This window comes from Tachypleus tridentatus, chromosome 5 (assembly GCF_004210375.1).
Source record: "Tachypleus tridentatus isolate NWPU-2018 chromosome 5, ASM421037v1, whole genome shotgun sequence".
Taxonomy (NCBI): domain Eukaryota; kingdom Metazoa; phylum Arthropoda; class Merostomata; order Xiphosura; family Limulidae; genus Tachypleus; species Tachypleus tridentatus.
Window position 1 is genome coordinate 30,387,465 of NC_134829.1, and position 16,637 is coordinate 30,404,101.

Below are 16,637 nucleotides of genomic sequence, written 5' to 3' on the forward strand. Positions count from 1 at the left end.
GAGAAAACATGTTCACGAATATGTACAGCATAGAAATGTTTGTGAATCATAGTCCTGTTCTTTTATAAGATGGCGATATTCCTCATGCTGCTTACTTTTCATTATGATGTCATGACATCAACTTTGGTTTTCTTAATATTACTGTGCTGACATGTCACTATCATTCCAAACTCACGTTTTAAAATATTTGGATGTATATACAACAGGTGAAATGTATTTTGGTGGATAAATATTATCAAAAAATAATATTGAATACTGTGAGTGTGCAAGTGATTTTAATATCCAAATTAACTTTTTGCTTATATCATAATAAAGTTTCTCAGTTCATCCTCTAAAATACTAAAGGCCACAGCTTAAAATCTTCAAAATCATGGACACAGACAATGAAAAACAATACATTCACACTACCTGACACTGGAGACTCAATAATTAATAGTAAAACCTGTGATTACAACATGAAATCACAATTATTGAATTAACTAATACATTTTTAAAATTCACACAAATGCTCCAAGCAAGCTTCACTTCAAACATTGGATTATGTATTGTTTTAGAAAATACTTTATATTATTGTTAAGAGTTTCATAAATTTAGAAATGTGAATTAAATATAAGTACAATTTATGTATTCCTTTTCTAATGAAACAGTATTTAATTTAAAATAAACAACAAATAAATAAGACAAAAAATTCTGGAAACATTGTAATTTATTTTTGGATTTAGACTATTTTTGTACAACAAACAGATTAAGCAAATTTTGTAAGTAGTCTTAGAATCCAAATTTTAGGGCACCTTTCTCAAAGTATTAATTTAAAAGTTTTCATACATGCAAGGTTCTCACTTCTGTCATTTCAGAAGCAGTGTACACCTCAGGTTGTTTGGGGAAGAAAAAACAATTGACATTGTCAATGATTTTCTTTTTCAAAGACTCAAAATATTTTCCTTCAAAGATCCTATGATTCTAAACATGTGGAATCTTGGCTTGGAAAAAGGAACAAAGATATATTTAGACCATTTGTGAAGTACCAAATTCATGCAATTTTTTGTTTATCAGAAACACGAGGCTTGGATTACATCTATTTTTCTCCCTGTGATAAAGACCTCAGACTTTGTGAAACAACAAATAAACAATAAAATGCTAGTAATTTATTACACCACACTAAGTTGAAATGACATTGAATAAAGTACAAGATACAAACAAAAATACTGAGTGCTTTGAAATAAAACTGTATTAATAACATTGTTTTCTATGATCAAACCTTTGCAATGAACTTAATGTCATCTATGTTATCACATCAGGGTGGCAAGGCTAAGAAACCAGCTGGGTTTCAATGCTGCTATATTATTACATTAGGCTCAGGTTACAAGAAGTCTAGGAACTGTGTTATAGTGCTACAAATGTCCAGAGACTGCTTTAAAGAACTTCACCGAGTGAAAACAAAAGGTGCTATATCAGAACCAATTAAATGGCCAAACAAAATTCAGTGTTTCAGTACCGATTGTGGTATCCTTCTTCCCTGTCCACAAAGATGCATTCTGAGCGAGTCTTGAACAACCTGGTAATGTCCATTTTCAATAAACAGCTCAAAACAAAATAGTCAAGTTCTACTAGGCAAAGATATGCTAGCAACATAATTGCATGATGGTTTGTTAAACATTGACTTCTTATGCCATCTGTTATCAATGTTTCCCAATATTTTGGCTTTAGATAGAGCATCAATCATTTGAATAAATGTGTTTATATTCAATTAGAAATCAACAGCATTCTTGTTTTACTAAATATTCCACTGACACTAAACAGTAAGTTATAAAAAAAATACATTTGCAAAGAATGTTTCTACAAATAACTGGTAAGTATGACTTAAGAAAACAAAGTGATGTAATAAAAACACAATAAAGTTTTAAAATAACAATTTAGTTCTAATTAATAACAAATATCATGTACAAGTTCTGTAAGTCTGACCACCTAAATTTTACATGCTGAAAAATTCCATGTATTTTTTTTCAGCAAGCTAACTCTAAATTACCTCCTTCTGCAGTTAACATTAAAAAAATAATATTAACTCAATACAGTTCACACTTCACTCCTATTGTTTTTGTTGTAACAATATAATCTTCTCAGCTGTTTAGTCCTTGTTATTTACAAACAGTAAACATTGACAAGAGTTAACCCATTCATCAAAACACAATCCATATCTTACAAAGGTTATTACACAATTCCAAGAAAAATAAAAAATTAATTTTGATACTGGAAACCTAATAAATTCTATTATTTTATTCTGGTTTCTACACTAACACAGAACTTGCTCTCTCTTTCTCCTTAAATATCTGTAACACATTCATTCCCAGGAAAGTCCAATATACTTATATCATCACAAAAAATATGCCATTCTTAACAAACAGGTTAAATTTGAGCAAATGTCTTTAGAGTCTAGACCAACAAAGTTAACACTAAACCACGTCTGCATTTTCAGAGTTCATATCAAACTTAAAAAAGTGTCTCACCTCTTGTTTTAGATACAACAGTTTTATTACCACACAAGACTTTTTTTTAGCAAATTGTATTAACGTATCTAAAAACATTTTGCTTTCCTCTTTTCCACATCTGATTGTAATGAAAGGGGAAAAAAAATAGTATCAAGCTCTTCAACAAAGTTTCCATTTTAAGGAAGTTTCAAAATTAATGCTGTCATCATAAGCATCAATTTCATATATCTTACCACTGGGTTTTGTACCTAATGCAACCTTTCCAATGGTTATTTAACATCTAGCATTTGTATATATTTTTTAATTACACTTAATATAAAGAAAATGTTGGACGATCCTTGATTTTCAAGGATTGTGCAACCAGCTAAGTAAAGCACCTGACATTGCACAAGAATAAGCAACACAAAAATTACACAAAATATACGAAAGATAATTATATACAGGCCAAATATTTTTTTTTTGTCATTAGCACATATGTCACTCTCTTTTTCACAACAGCATAACAGACCTAAGTTTACAAACAGTTATTTGGAACAAGAATAGTTCACCTCTTGGTGCTTCTACATCCATAAATATTGCTTAATTTCAAGGATACATTTTATATTAAAAATATATTCTTAATTGCTGCATCTTGATACATTTACCTGTATTAACACAGTACCCAACATTAATTACAAGCATACTTGCAGTTCCCAAATAATTATTTAACACTAATTCACACTGTCCTCTCTTCATTCATTTTCTCTGATAATACCCAAAATAAAAACATATGGACTGTTGCACTCATAAGAGGTTTACTACACTTTCGAACTACAGCACACACACACACACACACTGGTGGTAAATTATATGCAGTATCATACAGAATTTGGCCTCACTTTTTAAACAAAGTAACTTCAACACAGAAGGACTTGTACTTTTAATACAATTTACAATTTAAGAATAGTTCATACAGAAATATTCAATCAACAGTAGTAATGGAAGCTAATGTTTCATAGATGTGTGTGTGTGTGTGTGTGTGTGTGTGTGTGTGTGTGTGTGTGTGTGTGTGTGTAACTAACTAGAAGCAAGCAAACCATTTCTTCCACTGGATTTTTGGGAAATTTCCTTTCATATGAATACAATAAAAATTCTTATTAGCATTACAGCAGATATATTAATAACCACATATGTATAAGAGTATGTAATTTCCATTTTGAAATATTTGCAGACAAGTAGTTGGAGAATTGCTAAATTTAACCTTGTACTTTATAACAACTGAAAAGTAATGTGTGTGTGTGTGTGTGTGTGTGTGTGTGTGTGTGTGTGTGTGTACTGAAGCAACGACCTTCCACATTGTTTTCAGCCTGAGAAATATGTAGTAATACTTTTCCTTTCCATATAATTTTAAAAAATACCTTTTTACTTTATGTTTTTTGATATATATACGGCTATTGGTAAGCTAAGATCTACCTATGTCTCTTCAATGAGTTAACACAAAGATCATTTCAATTTTAAAAACTCAAAGAACTTTTTCTTGTCTCTAATTTAACTGTTTTAACAGTTAACATTTTCTACTGAAGTCAACATATGCTGAGACTAATTTTCTACTGTTTTAGGTAATTTAAAATTTAAAAAGATGGATATGTTGAAAATAGAAATATTTTAAATATTCTTAGAAGGTTCAAAATACTCTAAACATACTAAAAGTAGAATCATTGTATCTAAGTGAATGGTGGTCTCCAAAAAACTAAAAGCAAATTACTTTGTTGAATAGTTTTATGCAAACTGATATTGTAATAGACATCATTAATAAAACTACCATGCTTAAATCTTTGATTTCTTTTCTTAAAACCCAATCATGAAAAACTTTAATGAGTAGAATTTCAATTATATTCCAATCATCCAGTGAGAGAAAAGCCTTCATATATATATATATATATATTAATAAACTATAATGTTATGGCTATTACTCTCCATTATGACATAAACTGTGCCATCAAATCTTATACCTCAAGTTCAATATCTTTACAAGTATCTGAAAAAAAATTAAATAATTTACTTGGGATGCCCAAGTAAAAGAAGTGTTTATCAAACACTCTCACACGTGTCTTCAATTTGTAGTCATGGGGGAATGTTACCTAGACTAACTTACAATCAGTCTCTGCTCAGTGCTCTTCAGATCAGCATAGCACATTTAAATGTCCTTCAGGTTTCAAGGCAGCTTGATCACAACTGATGACATAAGACACCTTGCAAAGCTATTAAAATATCATAACTGATGTCCAGCAGGTCAGCTACACCAGCCATATGTGAATTTTAATGTATTCTACTCCTGAGCAAACCCCTCAGTTTCTTCTACAGCATAGGTTAATTTTTCAACTAACTGATCATAACTCTTGTATGGTGGCAGGTCCAGCCTATTGAAACACGTATGGCTGCGTGGGAGCCAGGTGTCCTTTCCAACTTTTTCAATACAGAATCGCTGAGGCCCATTGCTTCCTGTTGAGAAAAAATATGTAACAGAGTGATGTAAATTACCACATAATAGTACATTCTGAAATAAGAGATCAATAATTATGTTAACTATAATTGTTTTTTTTTCACACATCTCAAAATATGTCCATTTCACAGTGAAAGTCAGATGAGTGTATTGAAAAAAAAAAAAAAAAAATTCTATCTCCCACAAGACATTGCCCAAGGGACCTTGCATTCAATACCAGAACCCATCAGCAGAGTTGCACAGTATGGAGCAAACACTGATCAGGAGAAATAAACAAATCACGAGAAACAAAACAAATATACAGTTTATATGATTCTTATAACAATGTTAGGCCTATTAATTTCCAATGCTTATCCAGCTTTTGGCATTTAAATCATAAATTTGATGTACTAACTATGTGAACTAAAAAACATTTGTATATCATACCTAAAATATCTTCAACAACATAGATTAATATCCAACTCACCTTCAACATCTGTTTGCATTTAAAATAGTTAATGCATTCAAGTTACCCATCCCAATTTGGCATGACAATAAAATATTTGGTTGTGTCTTGTGGCATATATTATACATAACCTCTTAAGCAATGAAACAAGTTGGTTATACAATCATATTATGACATGATCCAAACTTACCAGGTAAAAATTTCACTATGAACCTTTAAGTGAACATTGACAAAACAGTTAATTATTAATCCATATTAACTTTAAGCCACTTGCCCATTCAGGTTACTGACCATAATAGATCACTAGCCCATGGATAGTCCATTGAATTATTTTGCTAATAAAACAATGTGCATACACTTGTTTTTCATAATTTTCCAGTCACAAACATATCTATAAAACCATTAATATTTTCAGGATATAAATAGCAAATAATTACTATGAATATTTATCTATTTAATAAGTGATTTTTTTTTATTTATGGTAAAGCTATTAAGGCTCTCTGCTGCCATCCCTAATTTTAAGCTACTGACCAGAGTGACAGCAACACATCAACAACACTTTACTGCTCATCATCACTGGTAAGGGATTGACTATTACTCTTATAATACACCCAGTTTTAAAGTGCATATCTTTTGATATTACAAGACTTCAAATGTTCAGAGCCCTCCTACAGGGTGAACTCATGCCAGTAAATAAAGTATTGTGAGTATAACGTACATGTATTCAAAGAAGCTTTCAACTGATATGTTACCTCTACTGTACAGTCTTCAAAACAATAAACTGAGCCACAAACTAATATGGACCTGCAGAGGATGAAAATAATTTCCTGATAGATTGTTAAATTATTTTATTTTCTGCTTGCAGAAATAACAATTTGAGCATGTTGAGGTTAAGAAACTAATCATAGTTTCACAATGCAAAGGCAACAAATCAAATACACATGTCAAAGTTAAAATAACGTAGATATGCAATAAATTAAGCTGCTAGCCCCATCGGACAGGTGCATTACATCAACAACTGGCCTGTAAGTATACCTTATTTGTCATTGGATAAACATTCTAATTGAGCCTCGAATGAAGCAGTTCCTGATCCTCTTGTATATTCAAGTCAAAAGCACTACACAGAGACGGCACTATTTAATAGTATTATGCAAGTACCATAAGACATAACAATAACATAAGAATGATATCATTTAAATGGCCATTCCAAAATAAATTGTAAAAGTTAATAAATAGATAATCTGAATTTTTAATATTGCCTTGTTAAATCAAAAAATTATCTTTGAACAGTAACTAAGAAAATTTGCCATAAGTTAACAGTATTTAATGTAAAAACAACAAACCAATTAACTCTGCAAATCCACCAACTGGTACTCTGCATGTGCCTGTTACAAACTGAAGTAGTCGTGAACGCTTTTCATTGTCCATCTTCCTCACAAACTGCCAAAACCACACGATCTGTCTGCTAGTGCGAGTGTAGTGTCGATAGATAGTATTTTGTTGCCAATCATCTACGTCGATTTCTTGCATTCCACAAAGCATTAACTAGTAAGAAACAAACACAAAATAAAGTTGTGCAAATTTAAAAACATTATGTTGCATGTGCAAATACTAACTGCAATATTATTTTCACAGGATAACTAACATTGTTTTTAACATTGGTATTTTCAGATCTAAAATAAAAAAATAAGTCCTTCCAGGAGTGCCACTTTTTTCCCCTCTTAAAATACTAAGTCTTGTTCTAGGGTTAGAAGGAAATCCTGGTAAAACTCACTCAAGTTATAAAATCGTTTCAAATACTCTTACAATTAAGTTTGATTAAGCAACTACACATACTAACAGAGATATTAAAACATACCTAATACAATTAAATACCTATTTCAGATGTTCTAAAATTGACATTAACAGACTAACATTAAAAGTATTAGAATACACCAAGCACACTTGACATCAGATATGTTTTATAATGTGTACAGGCATTACCAGGATATAAATAAAGGTAAGTGAATCATTTTAAAATCTAATAACTTGTTCAAAGTACTTTAATAATCAACTTGTAGGCTACTCATTTCTTCTGTCAATTAAAAAAAGAGCCCCTAATGCTATCCATTATATTCTATTTATCATGAGAAAAAACACAAGATTTTATTCCATTCTGACACACATTAAATAACTGACTATGAACAATCTCATTATGTTAGTATTATCTTTCTTCTTCACATTTTCCCCTGATATTACTCAACAGTAAAAAAAGAAGCAAAATAAGATTTTCAGCAAACACACCCTTGTAATATTATCTGACTATCATATCAAATAAACACACCCTTGTAATGTTATCTGACTATCATATTCAATAAACACACCCTTGTAATGTTACCTGACTATCATATTCAATAAACATACCCTTTTAATATTATCTGGCTATGTATCATAATCAATAAACACACCCTTGTAATGTTATCTGACTATCATATTCCTGAGCTTCAAATTGGATCAATTATGCAAGTAAGACTCAATTTAATATATTATACAGTTTCTTCATCCCATGATTGATTGAATTTGTTTTTTACAACAAGTGTTCTGGCTTTTTATGCTTTTCAAATTATTATTTTTTATTTTCTCAGACTTTATTTTTCAAAATCCTCTTCAACTCTGATGATTACCACCAATATCCTTAATTTTCATACCTATCATCTCTTAAATTACCTTCCAATTAGTTAATAACTTAGGTATACTAATTTTTCCATATTGTAGCACATCAAAGACACTTAAATATCTATCAGTTATTTTGTCTGTTGCAGAATTCTGAACAAAGATACACTATGACCATATGCACATAGCTATTCTTAAATGCAAAGTGGAAGACCAGTGGACACACTGCCAATCTTCAGCTGTTCTTATCTGAATATATAATGGTATTTAACCATCTCTTGTATAATAATACCAAGAACCACAATGTACAAAACACTTTTTTTTTTGCAACCTTGGAGTCTACAAGAAGGCTATGTCATGTGTGGTACACAGCATGAGCATTGATAAGTTCATGTCAGTAAACATCTTGTGTGTCTTTCATTGACTAATATTCTTACAATGTTACATCTAACACTACATCATGACCTTAGACTATAAAGAACTATAAATACCTCTAACTCTCTTTCATCAAAGTAGTGCAACCACTCCAGAGGTAAAACTTCATTAAAGCCATCAAGAAATGCTTTAGTCTGTTCCTCTTGTCCTCGTGAAAATCTCCACTGTGTGACAAGCCTATGATAGTGAATGTAAAACAGGGCATTTTAAAATGAAATACTCTTACTTTATAATACTGTAAATGTTTCTTTCCAAAACTATATAAAGCTATGTAAGGGTTATCTACACTAGCAATTCCTAATCCTGAACTTGAGAGAAGGCAGCTAATCAACAGTACCAACTGTTAACAACTGAGCTACAATGATCAAATAGATTGTCACTTTTACACCCAAATCCTGCAAGTGCAAAGCACATTTATGTGCCTCAAACTATAAATTTCTTTTTATACAATTTGCTACTAGTGAGGTCCTTATGTTGCATCATAAAATGCTTATGTTTATTGTAGATTTCAATTACTGATTTGCTTTGATTTCCTACATTATTGCAAGGACATACATCCAAAGTTTTATTTTATAGACTGGTAAATTTTGACACCGTTTTGATTCAAAAAACCCAAAAGTAGTTTTCCTGAGTTCATAATTAGCAGGGTACAATAAAAACTTTCTTTATAAGCAAGCTACCTTTCTTAGTTCTTAATCAGGTATTTAATATATTTAACAAGTTTTAAACTATTTTATACTCATATATATGTACTTTATTTCTTTTCTATATGATTCTTTGCTCTTTAAAGCCTAATGTAAAAAAATATCCCAATAAACAGCCTTGACTGTGTGTAAAACAATCTAACAATTTCAATCCAATTGAGCTGAAAAACAAAATGACAAACTAAGCTTTATACAAACTTTAAAAAAATAATCAAGACCAACTGTAAGAGTTTCTCACAAACATTTTTTCTTCAGCATTACCAAACTATTCTATCACTATCTTCCAATCTCTACGTAATTATGTAATGCTCTAGAAGCTTGTACAGTTGAAATGAACAGAAAGAGTTTTCACTGTGTGTTTAGACACAAGTTATGGCTTCTTGAAGTCGAGATGTGGAAAATTTACATAACCTCAGTTACGACAGTGCTAAGAAACAGTGACTGACTAGAACTGATACCACTATACTTGTATCACAGATGCAAGGTTTGAATTGCATGTTTCTCCTAGGGGGTTAGGAGCACCAATATGGTGCCCAGAAAATATATGCCCAGAAAAGTTCAGGAAATTCACAAGCAATAATTTTTTTTTGCTTGGAGTGCACTAAAGCCAACCCAAAATACAAATTTTAAATATCTATGTACAAAATTAAATAAACAAAACTTTCAATTAATAAATTTTACCTCTGAATTATTTTTACAAAATTCACAAGAAAATGCTTAAAGTTTATCTTCTATGCTTGTTTCAATTCAAGGGGGCAGCTTCACCCTTAGAAAATGCATGTACTCCAATGGATTACAAAGGGAAAAATCTCAACTCCACTGCTATTTCCAACTTCCTGGCTTTATAATAATTAACATTGCTGTAGGTCTATAAATAAGGCAATAGTTGTAAATTATTTCCAAAACAAATCTGACTTCAATCCTGCATAAAACTATTCAAAAATTATATGTATTTTACCTTGTGACTGACAGTGCGTGTTCAGGAACAAGATTCAAAAACTCACGGCCCTCCAAAATACAAGAACCTTGTTATAAAACTTAACTGTTCTCTTTTAGCAATGCATCATGGAAGTTTTACATGATTATATGTAAATGATTTAATCAAATTTTCTTACTTTTTCCAACTGTTGTGTTTATTTGACTTGCAGTGTTCGAAAACGTGTGAAGGTGACTTATGTTCTTTAAATCTGGTTTCCATTTTTCTACTTGTGTTTTCAATATAGAAGTCGTGGCAGTTATCACATTGTATTTTATAAATAATGTTGGTGTGGTGTTTGTCAGTGTAGTTTTTACATAGTATAGACCTCAGTTTTGTGCCTGGTTTTTGAATAAATTTGGTATTAACTGGAATGTCATTTTGTTACTAATTTTGCCAAATGTTGGTTGTTTGCTGATGTCAGGAATATATGGTATACAGCAGTATATGGTTTTGTGGTTTTTTGATTCGTGAGCTGTATTTACTTTAGTTGGTTGATTTTGCTTTCTGTCTAGGTGTGTGCGTATAATGTTTTCTACGGTTTGTGGAGGAAACTTATTGATGTTGATGAAGTATTGTTTTATTTTGTCTAATTCATTGTTAATTTTATCTGGTGAACACAGTTTTATGGCTGTGTTTATTTGGTTTCTTAGTATGTTGAGTTTTTCTTTTGTTTCATGTGCTGAGTCCCAAAGAATGTGTAGTCCAGTATGGGTGATTTTTCGGTGGATGGCTAAGAAAATCACTAAGGGAACACTCTAAGCTTCTGGTTGATTATTCACATGTGATATATAGAAGTAAGTGTATATAAGGGACCATTCCCAAAAGTGGAAAAAGGTGAGCAGAGCCACTTTATCCGATTCACTAAATATAGTAACAGCTCAGCAAATAGAAAAGATAAAAGGTATTTATGTTATATTCTAGCTTGTCAGTATTGGTAATTTTACTTCTTTATTCATACAAAACTATAAACTTTGTATTTTGACATCACAAACGTCTAATCTGAATCAGTGCTACTTTCATCATACCATCTGACACACAAAAACAGATGTTTAAGTGTGTTTAATATTTACTTTTAAATTAAGAAATTAAATAATGTAGAATATGAAAACCTGAATTATAATCTACAGTATGACACCAAACTTAAGATAATTTCATAAAACAGTGGTTCAAAAATATTTTGAATGCCTGTCTCGAAAGGGTTAATTAATGAACATCATGCCTATAATAACATAGCAAATAAGGATATACCTCAGGTATTCATCTTTGTTTTCCTCTGTAACTTTAATTTCTCCACCATTAGGTTTCAGGTCATGTGACATCACCTCCCCAAGAACTTCAAAGTTCACTGAGAAGTACATTTCCATCTCAAGTTCATCAATATTATTCTCCCTGCAGTGACAGCAATAAAGAAACATTGTGTGACGACAGCAATAATACAAGTTTGTATAACTACAGCAATAATGCAAAATTGTGTAATTACTAATAACACAACACTGAGTAATAATAATAATGCAGTATTGTGTAATGACAGTTAATAATGTAAAACTGTGAAAGTAATAACACAACATAAAATAATAATAATGCAAAGATGTGTAATAAGAGTTATAAAGCAACATTGTCTAATTGCAGTAATAATGCACAATTTTGTAATGATAATTATAGCATTAATGACAAATTATTTTAATAAGTACACAGATTCTTCTTGGTTCATGGATAATTGGTTACTGAACCTTAGGTTTCGTAACACATTCTATATACAACCTTGTAAATCAAATACAAATATTTCTTGATGCACAATAGTTGAAGTGATGTTACAATGACAGTAACATTACAATTACCTGTGCAGTAGCCAGATGGTCATAGGGTCTGTTTGGTCATGCAACAAAGTCATTAAAATAAATTGATCATGCTTCAAAGTGAAGTTTATGTTTACAGTAGATATATTATGTTGACTACATAAGCATAGATGGCACTCCTGCAGTAAATTAAGACTTTATTTATGGCATTCACACTGGGACTGCACACATCTTGTATACTCTATGGAAACTCATGTTTGATTTACACAATTTTAATTCACATGATCAATTACTATCGCACAAATCAAGAACTATCTGAAATTGTAAATTTGTGGTTGCACGTTGCTTCACTTTAAATGCATTGTAATCAATAAATAAACATACAAAACTAATAAAACTAGCACTCAAAAAAGGTCTGTTAGAACAATATGGCAAGTATTTTATACACAATCATTAAGTGAAGAAGTCATACTTCTGTATAACCAATTTGTTGTTATCCACTATCATAGTGAGAAAAAATACGAGTTACTATGAAAAAAAAAGAAACTCCATGCTTCCACTATTCTGATATAAATAATTACTATAATCTCTTATTTCATCAACTGTAAAGTTGTATTCTTGCTACCTGTGTATTTAAACATTTCAAAAGAACTGAACTGAACATTCTTCCCTCTTTATACCCACTTCACAACATTCTAAAGTCTGTGCAATTAAAAATTATGATTTAGAATATATCATACAGCTATTCATTGGTTTAGTTTACAAACCTTTCTCTATAATGGGGACTATAACTTACTTGATCCATACAAGAGAGCTATAGTACTCAACATCAATGGATTCAATGTCCTTCATTGTCAGTTGTTTTCCTAACATCTGTTTGTAGAATGGAAGAGTAAAACCACTATAGATGAACTTCCCATGGAAAAGAGCCTGGTAGAGAAACAGCATAAAAACATCATGTATTAATAGTTTCTTTAAAAGTATTAATAGTTCATGTACCAAATTGAATTTATAGATTTGAAGAATTCAAGATATACAAAATAAGTTCAAATTATTTTCTTTCTAATAATTAACCAATTGAAAATTCATCAGTCATTGACTTTAGCTAAAAATTCTGTAAAAATAAAAGATTTAAAGTTCAACCCTTAAAAATGAAATATGTGGCTATTTTAAACAGATTACATCTATGGTATTTAAAAAGTCAGAATATTTTCAATCTATATAATGACTGTATATTCCTCACCATAGCAACAAAGCGTCCAATGAACCTGAAGTAAGATACGTGGTCAGGATTGACAGAGGATGCAGGGTTGATTTGTAGGCTGTAGTTATTTTTTCCAGCATACTCAAATAAACAGTACATTGGATTAAGTACCTCATGGGATAATGTGAAAAACCATTCTCTGCAAGACAAGATAAACATAAAAATTAGCAGAATAAAGCTGGAGTTAAAATATTAACAAAGAAAAAAAAATGGTTATCATTAACATTTTATTGGCTAGCAGGGTAACACAGCATCACCCATTTGTTTTGTGCTCACACTTAAATTGCTTAATATTATTGCATGATGACCCAGCATGGCCAAGTGTTCAAATCCCCATCCTACCAAACATGCTTACTCTTCCAGCCATATGAGCATTGTAATGTGACAGTCAATCTCACTATTCATTGGTAAAGGAGTAGCCCTAGAGTTGTCAGTTGGTGGTGATGCCTAGTTGCTTTCCATCTAGTTTTGCACTGCTAAATTAGGGAAGGTTAGCAAAGATTGCTCTGGTGTACCTTTGTACAAAAATTCAAAAAACAAAAACAACCAAACATTGCATGACATTTGGTACACTCTTCACATAATACAGTTTTGCTTGAAAAAATAAATATAACTTCATTTCATATTTATATAGCATTTTAGTTTCTGAATATTTGGAAATTTTATTGCTAATGCCTTTTTTTTTTTTAAACTCCCAGAGCTCCTAGTTCTCTTATTGTGTTCCTTAAGTCACGAAATGTAATCTAACAGCTATTTTTCAATAAAACTAACTGTTGTGACTTTTATCCTGGTGGGAGCATAATAATTTTTTCATTTGTACATGCAAGCTTACACACAGTGACAGTTACTATTAACAAAATATGAAATAAATAAAAATGGGACAGTTAATAATACTACTGATCAGAAAGTTCCACTCTATCTTTTAACAAGTTCTGACTTATTTTATTTATCAGTTAATTATATTTTTTTTATTCATCTATCCAGAGAAGCAGCTAGGACTGGTTTGTCCTGAATTTTGATCAAAGCTACAAGAGAGCTCTCTATACTAGCTGTCCCTAATTTATTAGTGGAAGATGAGCAGGAAAGCAGCTGGTCATCACTACCCACTGCCAATTCTTAGGCTATTCATTTACCAATGAACTGTGGGATTTGTTGTACATACACCCCCACCGTTGAAAGGGTAAGCATGTTTGATGAGATCGGAAATCAAACCCATGGACCTCAGATCACATGTTGAGTGCCCCAACCACCTGGCCATTCCAGGCCAGCAGTTAGGAAAGTGCAAAACTGGAAACAGTAATGGTGAACAGTGAACATGTGATCAGAAAAAACACAGGTTGCACTTGTATCCTAGGTCTACAATAATACAGGCAATAATTTTGGTCAAGCTCAATTTCTCTGTCATAATTTTGTTTTCACTAACTAAGGTAACACTCATTTTAAGAATACACAAATAAAATAGCTTTTCTGACATCTGAATAGTCTGTCATGGCACAAGTGTTAATTTACCAACCTTCTGAATAGTCTGTCATGGCACAACTGTTAGTTTACCAACCTTCTGAATAGTCTGTTATGGCACAAGTGTTAATTTACCAACCTTCTGAATAGTCTGTCATGGCACAACTGTTAGTTTGCCAACCTACTGAATGGTCTGTCATGGCACAACTGTTAGTTTGCCAACCTTCTGAATAGTCTGTCATGGCACAACTGTTAGTTTGCCAACCTTCTGAATAGTCTGTCATGGCACAACTGTTAGTTTGCCAACCTTCTGAATAGTCTGTCATGGCACAACTGTTAGTTTGCCAACCTTCTGAATAGTCTGTCATGGCACAACTGTTAGTTTGCCAACCTTCTGAATAGTCTGTCATGGCACAACTGTTAGTTTGCCAACCTTCTGAATAGTCTGTCATGGCACAACTGTTAGTTTGCCAACCTTCTGAATAGTCTGTCATGGCACAACTGTTAGTTTACCAACCTTCTGAATAGTCTGTCATGCCACAACTGTTAGTTTACCAACCTTCTGAATAGTCTGTCATGCCACAACTGTTAGTTTACCAACCTTCTGAATAGTCTGTCATGGCACAACTGTTAGTTTACCAACCTTCTGAATAGTCTGTCATGGCACAACTGTTAGTTTACCAACCTTCTGAATAGTCTGTCATGGCACAACTGTTAGTTTACCAACCTTACTAACCCTAAATATCTTTACCTAACATCTTCTAAAAACTACATTTATCTTCTTTAAAGTAGATATATAACATGAATAAATTATAATAATGAAACAAATTGTCAAAATAAACTATAGACAAAACTCCCAGATTTGTGGCTTGTTCTTAACTTTGTATTAGAATTCTTTGTTCTCCAATAACAGAACATCTAGTGGACATTTTCACAGGAACTTTAAACAACTGCTTACCCCCCTTTCTTTAATACTAATGTTTGTAAATAAGAATATTTTATACCAACTAATTCTTTGCTGTCAGTTCTATCTGATTTGAAGGATGAGATTTATCAGTTACTGTCCAACAACCTTACTGTGACATCATAAAAGTCTCTCAACATAAGAGCTGATGAAATTAACAACACCAAGAAAAAGTGAGTGATGCAAAACATGAAATATTAATAAGTCTAGTGGTAAAAGATGACAGGCCATGGCCACTTTAATACTTTTGGAACTGACAAAAATATTTTAACATCACTGTTTACAGGGAATTCAAATTCAAATTTTTTGCATTTTTCTCTGTAAATTATACCAAAAACATTTTGCAAAGTTAAAAAAATATAAATTTTCATACAGTTAAGGAAAAATATTGTTGAAATAGTTAGAATTACTATTTTCACTTAAACTGTGGAAGTTGATATGCAAGTGTGAACTTGACACCAAAGACTGCACTGGAGCCCAAACAGAGTAAAAAAAACAACAACCACTTTCCATTCTTTAACATGTTAAAATTTTATCACAAACATGCATCTATTACATGCAATGCCAATGACGTTTACAATATCCACTGATGTTTTACACTCTACCACATCTGAGCTATGATGTTATTATAGTCCTTAATGGGAGTGAATATTTTTGTAGTAAATGCAGCATAATCTCACCAACTCTCTAGGAGTAATGATATACTAAAATGAAGTGTTTAAGAAAGGAAATTTTATACTTGACTTAACAGAAATGGTACAGTTTTAAATGAGTTAAAATGAGTCTGAAATCTAATTGAAGATAGGAACAATTCAACAGTACATCAACATGACAACAATTTTAAAATTACAGACAGTACAGGTAATGAATAAGAATCAATGCTAAAAGAAATTACAAAAACTGGCTAGTAAGAAGAACTAATTAAGTTCTGTTACTTACAAGAAAGTATCATAATCAACACACTTTAAATAT

General features: G+C 31.4%; 1 protein-coding gene across 5 annotated transcripts in view; it reads right to left on the reverse strand.

The window, feature by feature from the left end:
- Positions 1 to 256: 256 nt before the first annotated feature.
- LOC143250833 (NEDD4-like E3 ubiquitin-protein ligase WWP2) overlaps positions 257 to 16,637 on the reverse strand; it is a 68,365-nt gene continuing 51,984 nt past the window's right edge. For all 5 annotated transcript variants that reach the window (XM_076501904.1, XM_076501905.1, XM_076501907.1 and 2 more), the window contains 6 exons: positions 13,223 to 13,382; positions 12,776 to 12,909; positions 11,432 to 11,572; positions 8,557 to 8,677; positions 6,757 to 6,958; positions 257 to 4,967 (listed from right to left, as the gene is read on the reverse strand). In XM_076501904.1, the coding sequence (XP_076358019.1) occupies positions 4,795 to 4,967; positions 6,757 to 6,958; positions 8,557 to 8,677; positions 11,432 to 11,572; positions 12,776 to 12,909; positions 13,223 to 13,382 (931 nt within the window). In that variant the 3' untranslated portion in view covers positions 257 to 4,794. The remainder of the gene's footprint in view (positions 4,968 to 6,756; positions 6,959 to 8,556; positions 8,678 to 11,431; positions 11,573 to 12,775; positions 12,910 to 13,222; positions 13,383 to 16,637) is intronic.